At 37.3% G+C, this 19,321-nt stretch overlaps 1 protein-coding gene and 1 non-coding gene across 2 annotated transcripts; both read right to left on the bottom strand.

Moving 5' to 3' along the window:
- Positions 1 to 407: 407 nt before the first annotated feature.
- On the bottom strand, positions 408 to 2,709 carry LOC112769278 (uncharacterized). Its single transcript, XR_011876533.1, has 5 exons — positions 2,543 to 2,709; positions 2,135 to 2,353; positions 1,975 to 2,054; positions 1,730 to 1,868; positions 408 to 1,255 (listed from the first exon to the last, which is right to left on the bottom strand). It is a non-coding gene; the product is annotated as an uncharacterized protein (transcript).
- A 12,880-nt stretch (positions 2,710 to 15,589) lies between these two features.
- Positions 15,590 to 16,870, bottom strand: LOC112769946 (uncharacterized). The gene is made up of 2 exons (XM_025814391.1): positions 16,727 to 16,870; positions 15,590 to 16,573 (listed from the first exon to the last, which is right to left on the bottom strand). The coding sequence occupies exons 1-2, from the start codon at positions 16,868 to 16,870 to the stop codon at positions 15,590 to 15,592; spliced, it is 1,128 nt and encodes a 375-aa protein (XP_025670176.1).
- Positions 16,871 to 19,321: the final 2,451 nt, after the last annotated feature.

The raw sequence follows: 19,321 nt of genomic DNA, 5'->3' as shown, positions 1-19,321 counted from the left end.
CGTCCTTTGTGTCAACAAGTGACTGAGACGATTTACGACTTACAGTATTGTCCTCGCGTTCACCCTCCACAATTTTCTTGCTATTGCTGCATTCCACACTATTTTTTGATACGGATTGCTTCAAAACATTGCCGATTGAATTCTCTGGTTCATTGCAGATATTCGTTTTTGCTTTCAGAATTACATCATTGGACAATGGAAAAATCATGTCTCTCTGCCGAACGATTATCATTCAGAGGAATGCTAGAGGGCCAGTGATAGGAATAAAACACACAATTCCCTACTTGCAAGAATTAGAGGAGCAACAATATCCACTCACAACAAGTATTAACACCAGCACAATAATACCCAATAGCAGCGAAAAATCACATAAACCAGAAATTTGGAAACAAGCTAACACACCAAGATTTTTAACGTGGAAAACCTCCTCAATGAGAGAAGTAAAAACCACGAGTCACCAAGACCAGGATATAGCTTCACTATAATGAAAAATAGGGTACAAGAGAGTCACAAATTACTGCACAAAACGTGCATACAACAAGCCAAACAATCCAAGCTTCAAAGCTTTCAAAACAAGAACAAGAAGATGAAAATACCACAAAACAGAGCTACTGTGCGTGGCCAATATTTCTAGCTACAGATGTCAAATTGAAGATCCGAACGGTGAAATCAAAGAACCAGATGTGTAGAACACTCTGTCCAAATTTGAGCTCGATCCAACGGTTAACGAATCGGAAGTGACCAATTTACAGAGACAGCTTTGTGTATGTACGAAAATAACTTTCTCTCTTCTTTTCTCTCTAGTGTTTGGTGTTCTCTTGCAAAAATGACCTCTCTCTCACTCAACCCTAACTTACCTCAGCCACTTCAACTATTCATGGGTTTGGATACTAGCATTTGGACTTTTTCTCCAAATAGGAAGGGAGCCCAAAAACCCAACAGCCAGCAACTTTGTGATTTGTAGCCTCAAATAGCCATCAATGATGGTTTTAATGGTGTGAGATGGGTGTGAAATTTCATCTAATGACTCACTTTTCTTTGCTGGTTATATGCTGGACAGAATTTAACAAAATTGTTGGCCTCCTAGACTTTTCCTATCATGAATGGAAAATGGGATAGCATCAATAGCCCTCTTGCGTGAACAAGCATTTGGCTCATGAAATCCAGTATCCCCATTGACACATTTAGCTCCAAAACTATGAGCAGTGTACTTTTGCCAATCGTCTGGAAATCCCAACAAGAAGTCTTTGCATACCTGTTTAAAGAGATTTAGCAGCAAACACTAACATTAAGACATTGGATATCTGGTCAATTAGGAGAGTTCTAATCCTAGCAATTGACTATGGAGGTAGGTAGAGCATCTTATATACATTTTGAATTTGGGAATAATTTCATAAAGTAACCAACTATTTCGAACCAACTCTAAGTAATACTCTGCTGTTTGGTACTTTCTTTCGGTGTTCTTGAGTTTTCTACTAATAAACAGATTGTCAATTACAATTTAGAATAGGCTCTCTTGATTCTTTTTATATATCTGCTTGTGCCATCTTGGAAGGTTGATAGTCAAAGCATTGGTTTTGTGCACTAGATTATGAGACTAGACAAATTTGTTGTTGCTATTGGAGCAAGATGGGGTGCACAAGTTGCATTTGCACGAGTGAAGTGATTCAGTTCACCTATGGTAATAAAAAAACTGAATAAGATAGGAATATGAATATGGGCATAGTACCTTGCGCGGGAAGCCATTCTGAGATGAGCGGGAGCTGTTAATGAAACTATTTAAGTGAAGAGTGACTCCGTCTTCGGTCTCCAAGACATTCGCCTCGTGCCTCTTTGCAATCACTGTCGATAAGAACATTCTCTCTCTCCTACAGAATAGAAAAGAACAAGGGAAATGTAGTGTAATGAAATATAAGTTCAAAACAAACATAGAAGAATCAAATAAAGAAATAAGATTAATTGATTGATTCTTACAGGCCATAAGCAATGCCACCAACCGCTAAGCCCTGGAGTGGAAGGCAAGGCTTGGCAAGCCACCAATCGGATAGGAAAACCTGTGCAGAAGAGAAGAGAGGAGTTATTCTGTACTACTAATATTGGAATTTGAAGGAACAGAAGAGAAAGGGGATAATACATTTTACATTCATATTTTAAGGGGGAGAGGTGACGCTCGTGACTGGAGAGAGGTGTTGCAGACATTGAGTGAGTGATTGCACAGTGAGGTGACAACAGATCTATTTCAGATTCTAGAGCACCCACGTGTGGAGTACTTTTGGCTGGAAGAGTGTTGAGAGATCCGGCAACAAAAATTAAGCATGTTGAATGTTTTATCAGGAGAGGAAAAACAATATCCCTGCACCAAGATGAAAATACTACATAAGAAACAAGAAATTTATATGAATCAACCAACCTCCTTGAAGGTCGAAAATGTACGGCCTTCTACAGCTGTTAATAGCCTGATGAGGCAGCACAAATGAACATAGAGGCAAGCACAAAAAGGGAGAAAGTGACAAGCTACAATCTAAATGAGGAATTTAGTTACTGGTGATCTGGGATGTGGACAGGAAAAGCGGCAGCAGTGAGCGTTGACTTGGGGCAGAGAGCAGCAATCTTGGGCAACGCAGAAGAGAGAATGAATATGGTAGAGACAATGGTAATGGAAAGAGTGACTAATAATGCTGCAGCTGAGGATGACAGGATTAGAGTTCCAAAGATTAAAAATAGGAAATAATATAAAGTTTAGTATAGCAAATATTGGAGAAAAGGGAATTTATCATGTAACGCAGCAGAACAATGGATCTTTTTCTCAAATAAAATAAAAAAAATAAATATTTCTCCAAACTCAAAATTCCAGCTTTATTTTTTAGGATACGAGTTTTTTTTTTTTTTTTTTTGGTAATAAGGGCAAGTTCGTTGTAACCCTGGCGAACTCTATATTGAGTTCGGCGTAGTATAAAAATCCGTGGAAGACCCAAAACTTTTGAAAAAATTTATTATAAACTAATTTCAAATTCAATTATTCATTTGTAGTTTTAGTTTCAGAAATTCTTTATTAAAGAATATTTAAAACAAGTTTTGATTAATTGAATTTGAAATAGATTAAGATTTTTATCTAATTTTATAATTGTTGATTTATTTTCTATATTTAAATTATAATGTTAGTAGTTATGAAATAATAAGAATTTTATATGATTTAATTTAAATAGTTAATATTTTTTATAGTTCAATATTTTAAGTTTTAAAAATAAGGAAAATTAATCTTATTATCTTATAATCTCAATTAAAGTATTTGATTTTATTTAATTAGTCTTTTGGTACAACAAATAATATTTTTAAGGATTTAATCAGAGTTCAAATTAATATCCTATGCCTCAATTTTATTCAAACTATTTTACTCTAATTAAACCAAAAAATTCCCAAATCAAATCCTATTTTTCATCTAAACCTAATCCTAATTTGATCTAACCTAACCCTAGCTACCCCACCCCTTCTCACCCACGGCTCACACACACAGTATTAGCTGAAACAGAAAAGAAAGAAAGAAATGGAAGAAAGAAAAGGGGAGCCACGGGAACGGGAAGGAAGGAGAGAAGAGGAGGGAAGAAGAGCGTCGCTGTCGTGTTGCCACCAGGAGAGAGAGAGAGAGAGAGAGAGAGAGAGAGAGAGAGAGAGAGAGAGAGAGAGAGAGAGAGTTGCGAGGAGGAGTCGCGCCACCCAGTCGCCGGGCTGTCGCCAAGCCAGTTCAGAGGCCACTACTGCTTCGCTTTGTTATCACAGTAAGTATTTCTGTTTCGAAGATCCTACGTTAGTGTTCTGTTACATGTATTAGAGTTTTTGCGATATTAACGGTTTTAGGAGTTAGTAACCAAGGTTGCATGTTATGTTTTACAAGCTGTTTATGCTATTGCGAATGTGTGCAGAGCTGGAATTGAAGTTAACGTTGATTTCGGGCTAAGAGAAAAGAGTTTGGTAGGCGTGTTTAGGTATGGTTTCGGCTTGTCGAGATAGGGGCTTTTGCATTAAAACTCATTTTTATTCTTAAGAATTGTTATAAATTGATATTTAGGCAAATAAATATTTTTGGTGATTATGAAGTCTTATGAATTGAACTTAATTGCCTTGAATGAATGTGATTGCTTACTTGACTGTGTTTAGTTCTGTATATTGAGTTGGTATTGAGATAGTGAATGAAAGATTAATTTGAAAATCTGATTCGAATGTTTATCAAGTATAATTTGAGAATTGGAAAATGATTTGATGTTAGAATTAGTTTGACTTTGAAAAACGATTTGAGATTTGTGAATGATTTGGGTTTGAAATAGTTGGAAAGAGTTTGAGAAAATGTTAGTTGACTTTGTTGGAAATGAATTGGAATCTGGAAAGGATTATAATATTGGAAAAGAGCTTGATTTGTTGAAAAATGAATTTAAATTGAAAATAGTTTGAGATATTGAAATTGTTCTGATTTTGAAATTGAGTTTAAAGGAGTTTGAAAAATAGTTTTGTTGGGATCCAGAAAGGGTGGCATAGTCCGAATTTTAGAGGAGATGCTGTCCAAATTTTTATAAAAATTGGAGACTTTGTTTAAAAATGGTTATTTAGAAAGATTTAGATTTTCAAGAATTTTATAATTTGATTTTTGGGAATTATGAAGAAAAAGTTTACGTTTGGTGCTTGATTTATTTAGAAAAGATTGAATTATATTTTGAATCTGAATTATTGAAGAAAGTAATAAGTGGTATGATGAGAATGAGTATGAGAGTGAAGGTTGATTTTTATGATTTTTGAATAATATAATCAATGAGTTAAGTAAAATTGAGAATGATGAGATGAGATATGAATTAGTATCGGAAATGAAACTGATAATTATGAGAAATGATTGAATATATTGAGCTTGGGGCGTTGCCCCCATGTCAGCCGGGATTTTTCCCGTGGTTACTATTGAGCTTGGGGTGTTGTTTCCCCATGTCAGCTAGGGGTATTGTTTTCCCCATGTCAGCTTGGGGTATTGTTTTTCCCATGTCAACTTGGGGTATTGTCTCTGCTCCCCATGTCAGCTTGGGACTCTTCTCATGGAAATTATTGAGTTTGGGGATTTTTTCCATGGTGTAGTTTTGAGCTTGAGAACATGTCGGGATGACTACGTAACCGATAGTTGATATCAACAGCCATAAGATAGGCATTCATCATATGCACTTGTATGCTTTCCTTGAGTTTGAATTGTTTGGGTCTGTCTAATTGCTTATCTGTTATTAATTGCTATCTGAGCTATTTGCTGTAACTGTAATCTATACCTGTGTTTTCCTTGTATATTTTACCTGTGTTTGTTTTTGTTGTGGTACCTTTGAGTTTGGATATTGATGATGAGATGATGATTTGGTTGTGGAATTGTTTGAGTCGCTGAGTTGAAGGCTGTGATTGGTTCCTGATTGATTTATTAGTAAACTATGAAAAATCAAGCTGGTTCAGCATAGACTTAATGAACCTATGTTTGGAACAGATTGGTCATTCATACTGTTAGGAAACTTTTAATTTTCTTTTATAGGAAAAACTGTGTTTTGGATTTCTGGATACTTAATCACTGAGTTTGAAAAACGGTTTACCTACTAAATATCTTCTTATAACAAATTCTAAAAATCTGTGGTGAGACCATGTGGTTAGGTTCTCACCCCCCTACAGACTTTTGTTTACAGGAAACGGACAAAGAAGCTTATGAAGAGTAGTTGAGTTTAGCTTATGCGATAGAAGATGTTTAAGTTTAGTTATTATTATTCTTCCCTCGCCATTAATATTATAACCTTTGCAAGAGGGATAGGAGTTTTGATATGTGAATTGTATATTGGAATGATGTATAAGTATTGTAATTTGTTTTGAAAAGTATGGATGTATGTTTTGAAAATTCGGTTTAAGATTTTAACAGGCTCATATTTTATTATTAAATATTTTAAGAGTCGTAATACCCGAGCTATCAGAGTGGCGCAGCCGGAAGCGTGACATTTTGATAGTTAGGGTGTTACATTATGGTATCAGAGCAGTCCTTCCTGTAGAGCTTGAGGAATGGACCGACTATGCTTCAATTGCATACTCTGAGAGTCTGTCATGTAGTAGGTTTTGTTTGGATAACGAGAATTAGAGCTTTATGCACATGACGGTGTATTGATTAATGCCATTAATCTTGCATTGCATAATTCTTGGTATTAAGTTTGGTCGGCTTAACACTAGTGAATTATGTATATGGGAGTACTAATGGGTTATCATAGACGATAAGCGAGTCATAGATAACACGAGTTGCGGGTTTTAGGAACGTTAGAAACTATTTCTCGAAGTTACTTGGTTAGGTGTCTTGAACTCTGTTGATTAATGTGACTTGTTCTCTCATAAGTTCACTTTGGAATCCTCAATTGCTATTTCTTTTGGAAAGTGAATTGATGTTTCTCCAACCCTATTCTTCTGTTCATATGCTTTCTCCTTTGACTCCAACCGCATATGTCTGCCTAACGTCCTTGGTGTGTTGTCTTCCTTTGTTTAAACTCTTTTTTTTAACCATATATTCTTTGGTATAACTTTGGTCTTGCTGATGCAGTGTATTCCTTTAAGCTCCTATTCCGAGTTCTTTTTAAAGAAATTGTGATTTAACTTTTCTCTTACTTGACTATATCTACAACTATTATTTTTAAAGTATTTATAAAATCGTTTTTGATTTGGTATAACCTCTAAATAGAACTTTGAAAATTCTTTATGCAGTTTAGAAACTATTTACTTTTAATACCTCGCCAGTTCTTTTACTGGTTTATGAAAATATACATATACAACTCGATTTTCTAACAACTATATTACAATTTTTTTTATGAATATTTTTGCTTGATTATGTATTTAGATACTCATCAAAGAAAGATTTTTGTCTCTTTCTAGTTGATTTTCGTTTAATAAACTTTACTTGATCTATTTTTAATTTGAATTTGGTTTAGCATAACACATTAATTAAGCATTCTTTGCTCTTTTGAAAATGTTGGATTCATGTCTTCCATTTCAAGAACGGATCAATTTCTTTTTGAGCTTTTCACTTCTATAAATGTCATATTTGTTTCTGTTTTTAATTATTCTCTTACTTTTGTGAACATCACTATTAGTTTCAGTTTTCCTTTTTTTGTGAATCTCATACTCATCAAGTCAACTTGAATTCATTTCCATCAAGTGCACCGTTTGTCCTCTTACTTGTCTTTGTTTAGTCAGAGGTTTTTTCTTGAAAATTCACTATTGATTGAGTTATCTTTCTTTACGAGTTTTGTATTCTTTTGGATTGATTGGAAGCTTGTTTGATATCTCATGCCTCGTGAATCTTGTTTAAACTACCTTGATTTAAGATTCTTCCTCATATAACTTGACTTCTTTTTCAGTACACCTTAATATTCTTGAATGTCCCTAGGTGATGGCGATTTCAAGTGTATTCTTGAAGTTTTAATGTAAATTTTTAAAATAAGTTTTGGATTCTCTTCTTAAGAAATTTTAAATCAATTTTTCTCGCTTAACTATATCTGTAGCTATTCTTTAAATTTGACAAAGCTGTTTTAAAGTTGGCATAAGCTATTTTAAGTAAAGTTTTAAAAAGCTTCCTTATTTATCATAAACCTGTTTGTTTGCAACGCACCACTTATTTCCTTTACTGACTTATAAGCAAATTTTACCTTGGAATTTCTTTTCTAAATGGAATTTGAATATGAACTTTGAAAGTTTGTGTAGTTTAAGACTTTACCCCCGACTTTCCTTTTCTAACAAAATTTGACTCCTTTCGACTTTACCGTGATTCCATTGCACAATTTTATTTGATTTAGTACCTACATATCTTTCGAGAATGGTGAGACATTATTTTGGCCTTAACACAATTGATTTTTATTTCTTCAAACCTCACCTATTCTGTCTTTTACTTGGAAACTGTTTGGAAGAAATGCAATTAAAATTTCTTTTGACCATATTGCAGTTTTGATATATGTTTTGTTATCCTTTTGCAAAATCCGAGTTACATATCTTTTCTTTTAGAACATGAGGTGATCTTCCTTAAGTTTTTCATTCTTTATATTCAACTGTATTAGAAAGTGTTCTTAATCATAAATTTTTAAATCTTGTGAGCATCATCACAGACCCTAGTTAATCTTCTTCTATGATTTCATACTTCTTTAATTCAGCCTGATTTTGTTTCAAACCACCACACCGCTTTTCCTTTTTGTTGTTCCTATCAATCTTCCCTAATTCAGGGGTCGTTCCTGAGGTTGCCAAACTGATTTCTCTTTCTGACGCTCTTCATTCCTTGTACACCCTTGATTACTTGTGACCGCAACAATTCTTTCAAATTTTTGCAGATATTGTCCTTGTCACTTGTTCTTTTTCTAAAGTTTAGTACCCTTCTGATTAAACTCGAGGATTGTTTTAACGTCACGTGTGACCTTTAGGTATGGTAACGCGATGCATTGGTTCTTTAAGAAGTGGTTTATGAACATGGAAGGTGAAAATTGTAAGTGTGCTACGTCATGGGATGTTGTGAAATTTTGATTCTCACAAAAGAGTTTGTCGATGATGGACCTATGACTAGTGGTAAGGTTTGCAAAATATTTGACGAGGCTGAGAACCCTCGGATGAACTGTTCGATGAAGTACGGTTGAGGATGGTGAAGATAAGTTATGTTGGAGTTTAAATAGTTGAATCTCTGAACTTGGTATGAGATCAGTGTGCGATTATTAACCATGATGTTTTAACGCCAGCCTGTTTTGTAAACCTTCCGCCACGTTATACTATCGCCGCATGCTGGAACTATATAATCTTTTGCATCACACTTATACTATTATATCCTTATGCCATATGAATATCCTGGGATTTGAAAGCTGTATATGTATTTATGTTGAGACTTTGTTGCTTCTTCTTTATATGTTACAACTTATGATTTTTCAGTATTTGAAATCATATATATATATATATATATATATATATATATATATATATATATATATATATATATATATATATATATATATATATATATATATATATATATATATATATATGCCAAAACTTTATTTTTGCTTTTCCTAATGTGTTTAAAAGTGAAGATAAAGTGAATCGCTTTTGTTTTGTAATTAATTTTCGAGGACGAAAATTTTTATAAGTTGAGTAGAATGTAAGACCCAGAACTTTTGAAAAGATTTATTATAAACTAATTTCAAATTCAATTATTCATTTGTAGCTTTAGTTTCAGAAATGACTTTATTAAAGAATATTTAAAACAAGTTTTGATTAATTGAATTTGAAATAGATTAAGATTCTTATCCAATTTTATAATTGTTGATTTATTTTCTGTATTTAAATTATAATGTTAGTAGTTATGAAATAATAAGAATTTTATATGATTTAATTTAAATAGTTGATATTTTTTATAGTTCAATACTTTAAGTTTTAAAAATAAGGGGAATTAATCTTATTATCTTATAATCTCAATTAAAGTATTTGATTTTAATTAATTAGTCTTTTGGTACAACAAATAATATTTTTAAGGATTTAATTAGAGTTCAAATTAATATCCTATGCCTCAATTTTATTCAAACTATTCTACTTTAATTAAAACCAAAAATTCATAAATCAAATCCTATTTTTCATCTAAACATAATCATAATTTGATCTAACCTAACCCTAGCTACCCCACCCCTTCTCACCCACGGCTCACACACACGCACACCAACAAGTAAACAACACATACACAGTAGCAGCTGAAACAGAAAAGAAAGAAGGAAAGGGAAGAAAGAAAAGGGGAGCCGCGGGAACGGGAAGGAAGGAGAGAGGAGGAGGGAAGAAGAGCGTCGCCGCCGTGTCGGCGCGCCTCGCTGTCGGAGATTCGTGTCACTGCCGCTGTCGTGTCGCCACCAGGAGGGAGGAGAGAAAGAGAGAGAGCATTTGCGGAGAGAGTTGTGAGGAGGAGTCGCACCACCCAGTCGCCGTCCGTGGAAAGTCGTCGCAGGTCTGCATGCCGCTAACGACGCCGGCGTTGTTGCGAGAAGGAGTGAGAGCCGTGTCGAAGGAGAACCGTTGCGGAGCTGTCCCTGCCACTGTGCCCAACTGCTATCGCGAGCCTCGTCGTCGCGGATGGGGGTGCGCTGCCAAGCTCCTGCGCCGGAGAACCCCGCTACCGTCACCGGAAAAACACTGCCGGTAAGGTCTTGAATATTGGGTTTCATTTCTATTGAGTTTCCGTAAACGTTACAATCACTGCATGTTGATTTCAGTCGCCGTCGCCGGAGTCTGTTCACCGCTGCCGCTTGAGGTAGCTGTCGCCAAGCCAGTTCAGAGGCCACTGCTACTTCGCTTTGTTATCACAGTAAGTATTTCTATTTCGAAGACCCTGCGTTAGTGTTCTGTTACATGTATTAGAGTTTTTGCGATATTAACGATTTTAGGAGTTAGTAACCAAGGTTGCATGTTATGTTTTACAAGCTGTTTATGCTATTGCGAATGTGTGCAGAGCTGGAATTGAAGTTAACGTTGATTTCGGGCTAAGAGAAAAGAGTTCGGTAGGCGTGTTTGGGTATGGTTTCGGCTTGTCGAGGTAGGGGCTTTTGCATTAAAACTCATTTTTATTCTTAAGAATTGTTATAAATGGATATTTATGCAAATAAATATTTTTGGTGATTATGAAGTCTTATGAATTGAACTTAATTGCCTTGAATGAATGTGATTGCTTACTTGACTGTGGGTAGTTCTGTATATTGAGTTGGTATTGAGATAGTGAATGAAAGATTAATTTGAAAATCTGATTCGAATGTTTATCAAGTATAATTTGAGAATTGAAAAATGATTTGATGTTAGAATTAGTTTGACTTCGGAAAACGATTTGAGATTTGTGAATGACTTGTGTCTGAAATGGTTGAAAAGAGTTTGAGAAAATGTTAGTTGACTTTGTTTGAAATAAATTGGAATCTGGAAAGGATTATAATATTGGAAATGAGCTTGAGTTGTTGAAAAATGAATTTCAATTGAAAATAGTTTGAGATATTGAAATTGTTCTGATTTTGAAATTGAGTTGAAAGGAGTTTGAGAAATGGTTTTATTGGGACCCAGAAAGGGTGGCATAGTCCGAATTTTAGAGGAGATGCTGTCCAAATTTTTATAAAATTGGAGACTGTTTAAAAATAGTTATTTAGAAAGATTAAGTTTTTCAAGGATTTTATAATTTGATTTTTGCGAATTATGAAGAAAAAGTTTACGTTTGGTGCTTGATTTATTTAGAAAAGATTGAATTATATTTTGAATCTGAATTATTGAAGAAAGTAATAAGTGGTATGATGAGAATGAGTATGAGAGTGAAGGTTAATTTTTATGATTTTTGAATAATTGTATGATCAATGAGTTAAGTAAAATTAAGAATGATGAGATGAGATATGAATTAGTATCGGAAATGAAACTAATAATTATGAGAAATGATTGAATATATTGAGCTTGGGGCGTTGCCCCCATGTCAGCCGGGATTTTTCCCGTGGTTACTATTGAGCTTGGGGTGTTGTTTCTCCCATGTCAGCTTGGGACTCTTCCCATGTAAATTATTGAGCTTGGGGATTTTTCCCATGGTGTAGTTTTGAGTTTGAGAACATGTCGGGATGGCTACGTAACCGATAGTTGATATCAACAGCCATAGGATAGGCATTCATCATATGCACCTGTATGCTTTCCTTGAGTTTGAATTGTTTGGGTCTGCCTAATTGCTTATCTGTTATTAACTGCTATCTGAGCTATTTGCTGTAACTGTAATCTATACCTGTGTTTTCCTTGTATGTATTACCTGTGTTTGTTTTTGTTGTGGTACCTTTGAGTTTGGATATTGATGATGAGATGATGATTTGGTTGTGAAATTGTTTGAGTCGCTGAGTTGAAGGCTGTGATTGGTTCCTGATTGATTTATTAGTAAAGTATGAAAAATCAAGCTGGTTCAGCATAGACTTAATGAACCTATGTTTGGAACAGATTGGTCATTCATACTGTTAGGAAACTTTTAATTTTCTTTTATAGGAAAAACTGTGTTTTGGATTTCTGGATACTTAATCACTGAGTTTGAAAAACAGTTTACCTGCTAAATATCTTCTTACAACAAATTCTAAAAATCTGTGGTGAGACCATGTGGTTAGGTTCTCATCCCCCTACAAACTTTTGTTTTCAGGAAACGGACGAAGAAACTTATGAAAAGTAGTTGAGTTTAGCTTATGCGATAGAAGATGTTTTAGTTTAGTTATCATTATTCTTCCCTCGCCGTTAATATTATAACCTTTGCAAGAGGGATAGGAGTTTTCATATGTGAAGTTTATATATTGGAATGATGTGTGCGTGTGCGTGTGCGTGTGCATAAGTATTGTAATTTGTTTTGAAAAGTATGGATGTATGTTTTGAAAATTCGGTTTAAGATTTTAACAGGCTCATATTTTATTATTAAATATTTTAAGAGTCGTAATACCCGAGCTATCAGAGTGGCGCAGCCGGATGCGTGACATTTTGATAGTTAGGGTGTTACACGATGCACATAAAGTTCATTGCAGATGACTTTCTCAGTTCTAGGTCAGTGAATAATAACTTTGTTAGAGTTAATTTTTTAGCTTACTTAGAGTTAGTTTTCTTTAACTTAGTTAGAGTAACTGTTGACATGTTAGTTAAAATAATTAGTTATAGATTATATGTTAATTAGAGTGACAAAGTTACTGATGGTATGTTAGTTAGATTTACTGTTAACTATTTTTTATGTCAGTTAAATTTTTTTATGTTATTATTTTTAAGTATAGCTGTTGTTTATGGACTATATCATGTTAGTTAATATGACGAACTAAATGTTTAGTTAGTTTAGTATGAGCCGTTAGTTTAAGTTGTGACTCATAAAGTGGAATAATTAATTAGTTTTAGTTGGTATCGAAAGAAATTTGTTGCGATAAATTTAGAGTTTAGGTAGTTATTTACTAATTAATTAAGTAGTTGACCATGTCAGTTAGGGTTTAGGGTAGAATTAGAATTATTAAGTTTATAAGCCAAGTTAGACAATTAAATATATATCTTTAATAATTTGGTTAACGTAAAAGGAGCTGAGTTCAGTATGTGTGTTTTCATTTTACTATATTGTATTTAGATGGAGCAGTAGCTGTTAGGTTACGAGGGTGACATGTATAGACTAGATCACGGTGAGCACATTGCTGGCAAGCTTGATAGAGTGGTACGCTTTTTTAAGTATTTTTTAAATTTAGTATAATTAATTAGCAGTGAAATTTTTTATTTTATGTGTTTACCGTCCTTTTTTGTGTGGTTTTTGTTTCTGTTTGTTAGGCGCCTCAGATTTTGCACACCAGGCAAAATTTGATAGCACGGCCACCAGAGCAGATTAGCCCATATCTCAGACGAGCTGGGTTTGAGTATGTGGCCTATATGGTCGAATTCGAGCATGATTGGCCGCTTGCCTCGACTTTGATAGAGAGGTGGCGGCCTGAGTCCCACACGTTTCATCTACCGTGCGAGGAGATGACTATCACGCTGCAGGACGTAGCCTATCAGCTGGGGTTCAGGATAGACGGTGATCCTGTGAGTGGATGCATTGGTGGGTGGGAGCAGCACCATTAGAGATGCATTATTGAGGAGTTCTGTGAGCAGCTACTTGGTGTTGTTCCTGGCCCAGATGACCGATAGTCACAGACCAAGTGGACGGTGAAGCTCACGTGATTGCAGAACACAATTTGTGGAGAGTTGGAGCAGGACATCACAGAGGAGCGCCTGATGAGGTACACGAGAGGGTACATCATGCAGCTAATAGGGGGTGTAAGGTTCCCAAATGCCTCTGACTCTCGGGTGCACATTAGGTGGCTCCCACTACTGGAGGACCTTGAGACGTGTGGTCAGTTATCGTGGTAGTTTGCAGCACATTCCGACCAGGCCACTGAACATTGACGACATGCACCGGTTGGATGGCCGGTTTGGCCGCGGTGAGTGCTTCCCGCATCTTCTCGGTGGCTGGCATGAGTTGTGAGATGCTCGGGTCCACCATTATCTGCCCATACACCATCTTATATACCTGCGTCCGTCGCTCCCATATATGACTTGGTACCTTCAGTGGGCACACACAGAGTTAGTGGGCCTTTGTGACCAGCACCTCGTGGTGGCTGGGGTTGTGCCACATGATCTGCCCATACACCATCCACTTGCTCCAGATCTGCATCAGCCAGAAGACGGTCACCTTCCGGAGATTAGGCCAGTAGCTGGAGGGGGGAGAGGTAGGGGGGAGAGGTAGGGGGTGGGGGAGGGCCGGGGGAGAGGTAGGCGCGGTGCAGGGCACGGCAGACAGGGTGGTGAGGAGGCTGCCCGTGATAGAGATCCCGTCAGCCCGCCAGTCCACCGCTCTGATGATTTAGGGCAGACAGTTGGGACTATTTCAGGACTTGTACTAGGAGACTACTTGTCACTGAGACCACCTGTCTCACACCACTCAGAGGCAGGGACCAGTCAACAGGGACAGAGAGTCGCGGCCTGTGTTCATGTCGATATGGGGACCCAGTTTCATTTGCCGTTTAGCCCGTCGGATCTTAGTCCCCAGTCTGACTACCAACCCATACTGGACACCTAGGACATGATTGATGTCACGATGATGGTCCTGGACTGGATGGCTCCTGTGATACAGGCTGGTGATTTCGGTTTGGGAGATGTGTTCACGACACCACAGCAGACCCAACCATTCTCGCAGATGCATACTATGCCACCTCAGTCTGCACACCTGGCACGCCTTCTGGATGATCACTCTAGTGGGTCGTCGTCCGCTATAGATTATGCGATGATGAGGGATCAGTTGAGCACTTCTGCACCTGGTCTGGTTCCTCCACTTGGTCGCGGACAGCGGGATGTCAGACCACCTGCGTGTGGCACAGGTGGGTGTCTCGACCCGCAGCCGCATGGACGATATGCTGGTCGACGGGGTGGCGGGCGAAGGCATAGGTAGTTTCTAGGTTGTTATGCTTTTCATATGGATTTGTAATGTACAAAGGGATATTTTGCTGTAAACAAATTAAAATACATCATGTTGACATTTACAAACAGTTTCCTTATATATTGCTTTGTCCTCATTTCATGAACTTTCTAGTGCAAACAAATCAGTTGTAAACAACATGCCTAACGAAACGATGAAAGTACATAGAAAGTTTTCAAACATATAAATAAATGTAAACTAAACCCCACGACTAACGTCGACTAGACGACGCCCCTCCACCATCAAGGGTAGTACAAGTCCTCGTGTGTGTTCGCTTTGGCAACATAATCCGCACAGTTTCTCGCCAGTATGCTCAACGTCATCCATGTTGTTGTGAATTTTGGAGCTGACGGGCTGACCTCTCTTCACTCTCATTATCCTCGGGTTGGGATGAATACGGGGTCCTTCATACGATGGCCAGTGGTCCTCATGCCCTATCGGTTGAAACTCTGATCTATAAACATTGAAGACCGACTCCATGCGGTAAACAGGATGAACGAACCTCTTCTAATCTAGTCTTGCATGAGAGCAAGGTGCAAGGATGTGACGACAGTGAAGGTGAAGAGCCTAAAAATACCCACAATCACACGTGCCCTCATTAAGTAGCACCTGATAATTCTGTTGCCTGGACCCAGGAACTGCTGCTAACTCTTCAACCGTGAAGTTTGCTCTCAATCGATTAAACTGGTAAACATTCATAGTGTTCATGTGCTTCGAGTTGAATTCTATGGCCTTCATCAGTGTCTGAGAGAATTTAGCTCCGACTTGAAGTTGGGCCAGTGCCTCAGAACCCTTCCTTGCAAAGAGTTCACCCAGGCGAAAATAACTTGACTTGACAAGAGCGGTGATCGGCAAATTGCGGGACCCCTTCATAACAGCATTAATACACTCGGATATATTCGTCGTCATGTGACCAAATCGACGACCCTCTTCAGCATGCTGTGCCCATTGTGAGTGTGACATTTCCTCAAGCCAGTTAGTGATTGCTACATTTTTTCCCCTGAACCGACCGTAATAATGAGCAAACTCACGTTGTGACCTTGAATACGCTGCGTTAATTAGGACCTTCTTCAAGTCTTTGTTCTTGAAGTGAGTCATGAACTTGGATGCAATGTGTCTTGTACAAAACGCTTGGAAAGCGTGAGGTGGTTTCCATAGACTCCCGTCGGCGTTCAATGCACCATCAATGGATTTGTGCCTGTCTGAAATCACTATGAGCCCGAGTTGTGGTGTGACATGCTCCCGTAGATACGACAGAAAGAATGACCACGACTCCTTTGTCTCACCCTTGACAACGGCAAATGCAATAGGCAGAATGTTTGCATTCCCGTCTTGAGCTATCGCCATCAGTAAGGTCCCACCGTATTTACCATATAAGTGACTGACATCAACGGAAATAAGTGGCTTGCAATGCTTGAAAGCCTTAACACGCGGTGAAAATATCCAAAAGACTTGCTGAAACATGACAGTATCCGTGGAGCCAGGCCAAAGCTGAGTCACCAATTGCACCCAAGTACCTAAAGAGACAAATCTAGGTGCGTTATTGTACACCTATGAATTTTAAAATGGTAAATAACAAAACTTGAAATAAATCTTACCAGGCAAGTACATATGCATTGCGAATAACTAATGAGGAAGCTCGTTGTATGACTCCTCCCAATCGCCATATAATCTGGCGACCACTCTCTGTTTTGCAAGCCAAACCTTTTGGTAGGACGCCTTGTAACCAAAGTGCCTTTCCACACCTCCTTGCAGAACCCTGATGCTGATTGTTGGATCGGCTTTGACCATCGTGAAAATGTGTTGCGCAATCACCTTCGAATCCAACCTACCATGGTCATGTCCCATCGAAGTTTGCATGCAGGAATGAGGCCCATTGTATCTCTTAACCTCCCACTTTTCTTGCTTCCGGCGATATGATATCAGTATGCTCCAATTACAACTAGGTCCAAATTGGATACATTGTGCATTATACCTCCATCTTTCTACTATTTTGTAATCCGCAGCCCTCCTAATGGTGTACTACTTAACTGCCAGCATCACTTCTTCCTTGTCCTTAAATTGTTGTCCAACCTCAAACTCATTGCTTGGATCCTCTTCAGAGCCTCCCTGTGTAAACGACCAATTCGAAGTCATTGCATCGAGATTCAACCTCGTGAAATGATTTGGCCGGTCATATGGTTGAGAGATGACGGGTTATGTAAGAGCTATCTGAGTGTCACCGTAGTAGTTCATTCCTTCCTCGTCACCATCGGCAGGAATTTCAGCTGGTTCTTCCTCGGCGTCGTCTACCTCATCGGGGTTAACTTCATATTGATCCATCATCGGATCTCTAGTAGCCGAACCATCATGACTTTCAACTCTATCGTCCATCAAGTTAATATTACAAGCTTCAACATTTGACCCCTCCTGACTTCCCTCGGGTGGCATATTAAGATCCACCATAATCCTTCTGATAGTTTGTCTAATAGCTCCACTCAACGGATTATTATCAACCGTATCTGCAGATGATCCTCGGCCACCCACCTCAACGAGATACACAAATAATTTCAGCAGATGGATATTTGTTCATCGGTTGTGCCACGACCGTATGAGCCGTACGTCCTCGTCGTCACGCAAACGGTACCTAATTCAAGACAACAAACGTATTTCTCACTACCGTACTCTCATAAACATAATAGTAACAAAGACAATACGAGTGTAATATACCTTTTATAAAACAAACTGCCATCTACTTCGGTTGGATATCTGTAGTAAATATTTTTAACCCTATTTTCCTCTTGCTGTCCGACGGAATGCAATATCAAATTCTTCAAAGCGGTTAAACTGTCAACCTCTTGTGTCATGTAGGTGAATATCGGTTGCCCTGATCTAAAAACTATAAAACCCTCTTCGTCATACACTATTTCACCATTGTATTGAATGGATAACAGTGGATTCTTTGACATCGTAGCGAAAATGTCAACCATAAAAATGAAAACCAATACTATGCTTTGCATATACTCTCCAACATCCATACTTTTATCATCGAAACCCATCATATAGTTCGCTGAGGGTGCGCGCAAACTTTATAACTTGTATACAGTTCACGCGGGAGTACGGTGAATTTGCCCTTATTACAAAAAAAAACTCGTATCCTGGAAAATAAAGTTGGAATTTCGGGTTTGGGGAAATATTTATCTTTTTTTATTTTATTTGAGAAAAAAATCCGCAGAACTATATCCCATGTCTAAAAACTACCTGCAAAATAAAGTCTTACTCTTTTACTCGTAGGGCCGTTAAAATGGGTTAAACTCATCGGGTCAATCTATTTATCCAGTTAAACAGGCGAATTTTGCCTCTAAAGTTAAACCCATTTAATTTTGGGGCTAAAAGGCTGAGCCCGATTAACCTGAAAAAATGACGGGTTAAACGGACTAACTCACGGGCTAAATGGGCGGCCTGTTTATTTTTTTTACATTTTTTTCTAAAAATAGCACTTTTAACCAATATACTGTTTGGTTAAAGTTTTTGACCTAAAAGTGATATTTTTGTTAAAATAATCTTAAAAAAATAAAAGGATAAACGGGCCAGCCCATTTAACCCATCGAGCTAACTATAAATAGTCCAGACTGAAAAATTATAGCTCGTGGACGAAACGAGCTTAAACAGGCTGGGTCTAAATGGGCTGGCTGGCCCATTTGACAGCCTTGTAACATCAGGAGTTGTTGATAATGTTTGTTCTTGAAATAGTGACATTTCTGATGGTGTTTGTGATGGAGATATTTTTAAAATTTTAGCAAAAAAAAAAAAATTACAGCAACAAAATATTTAGCTCGGTAATTATTTAAGCAATATAGCAATAAATTTAAGGTTCAACAAATTCAAGGTCCAATGATGATAATCAACAATAAATTCAACTCAGTGATGCTATCTAACAACAAAAAAAATTTGCTCAATGGTATGTTCAGCAACAAATTCAGCTAATTGATAATTTGCAACAACAAATTCAGCTATAGTCATTTTCAAGGTGTAGTAAAAATTTACAACAATTCTAAAAAATCACATATAACAACAACTACCACCATAAATTTTAATTTCACTATGAAATTTCAAGATACACGATACCGAATGACGTCATTTACTGGAATGACGTCGTTTTGGTTTTAAAAAAACATTAAACATGATCCGGTATGAGTTATATAGACCGATAGGAGCACTAATTTTACTAAACACCAAACGGGTTGACCCGAATTTCAGCAGGAGTGATGTTTGCCTGGCCTAACAAGTGGCTTAGTCTGATCAGGTAACTTGGTTTCT

The sequence above is a fragment of the Arachis hypogaea genome, chromosome 18, assembly GCF_003086295.3.
Source record: "Arachis hypogaea cultivar Tifrunner chromosome 18, arahy.Tifrunner.gnm2.J5K5, whole genome shotgun sequence".
Taxonomy (NCBI): Eukaryota; Viridiplantae; Streptophyta; class Magnoliopsida; order Fabales; family Fabaceae; genus Arachis; species Arachis hypogaea.
The sequence above is the reverse complement of the archived record's forward strand: the minus strand, read 5'-3'. Positions and strand labels throughout refer to the sequence as shown.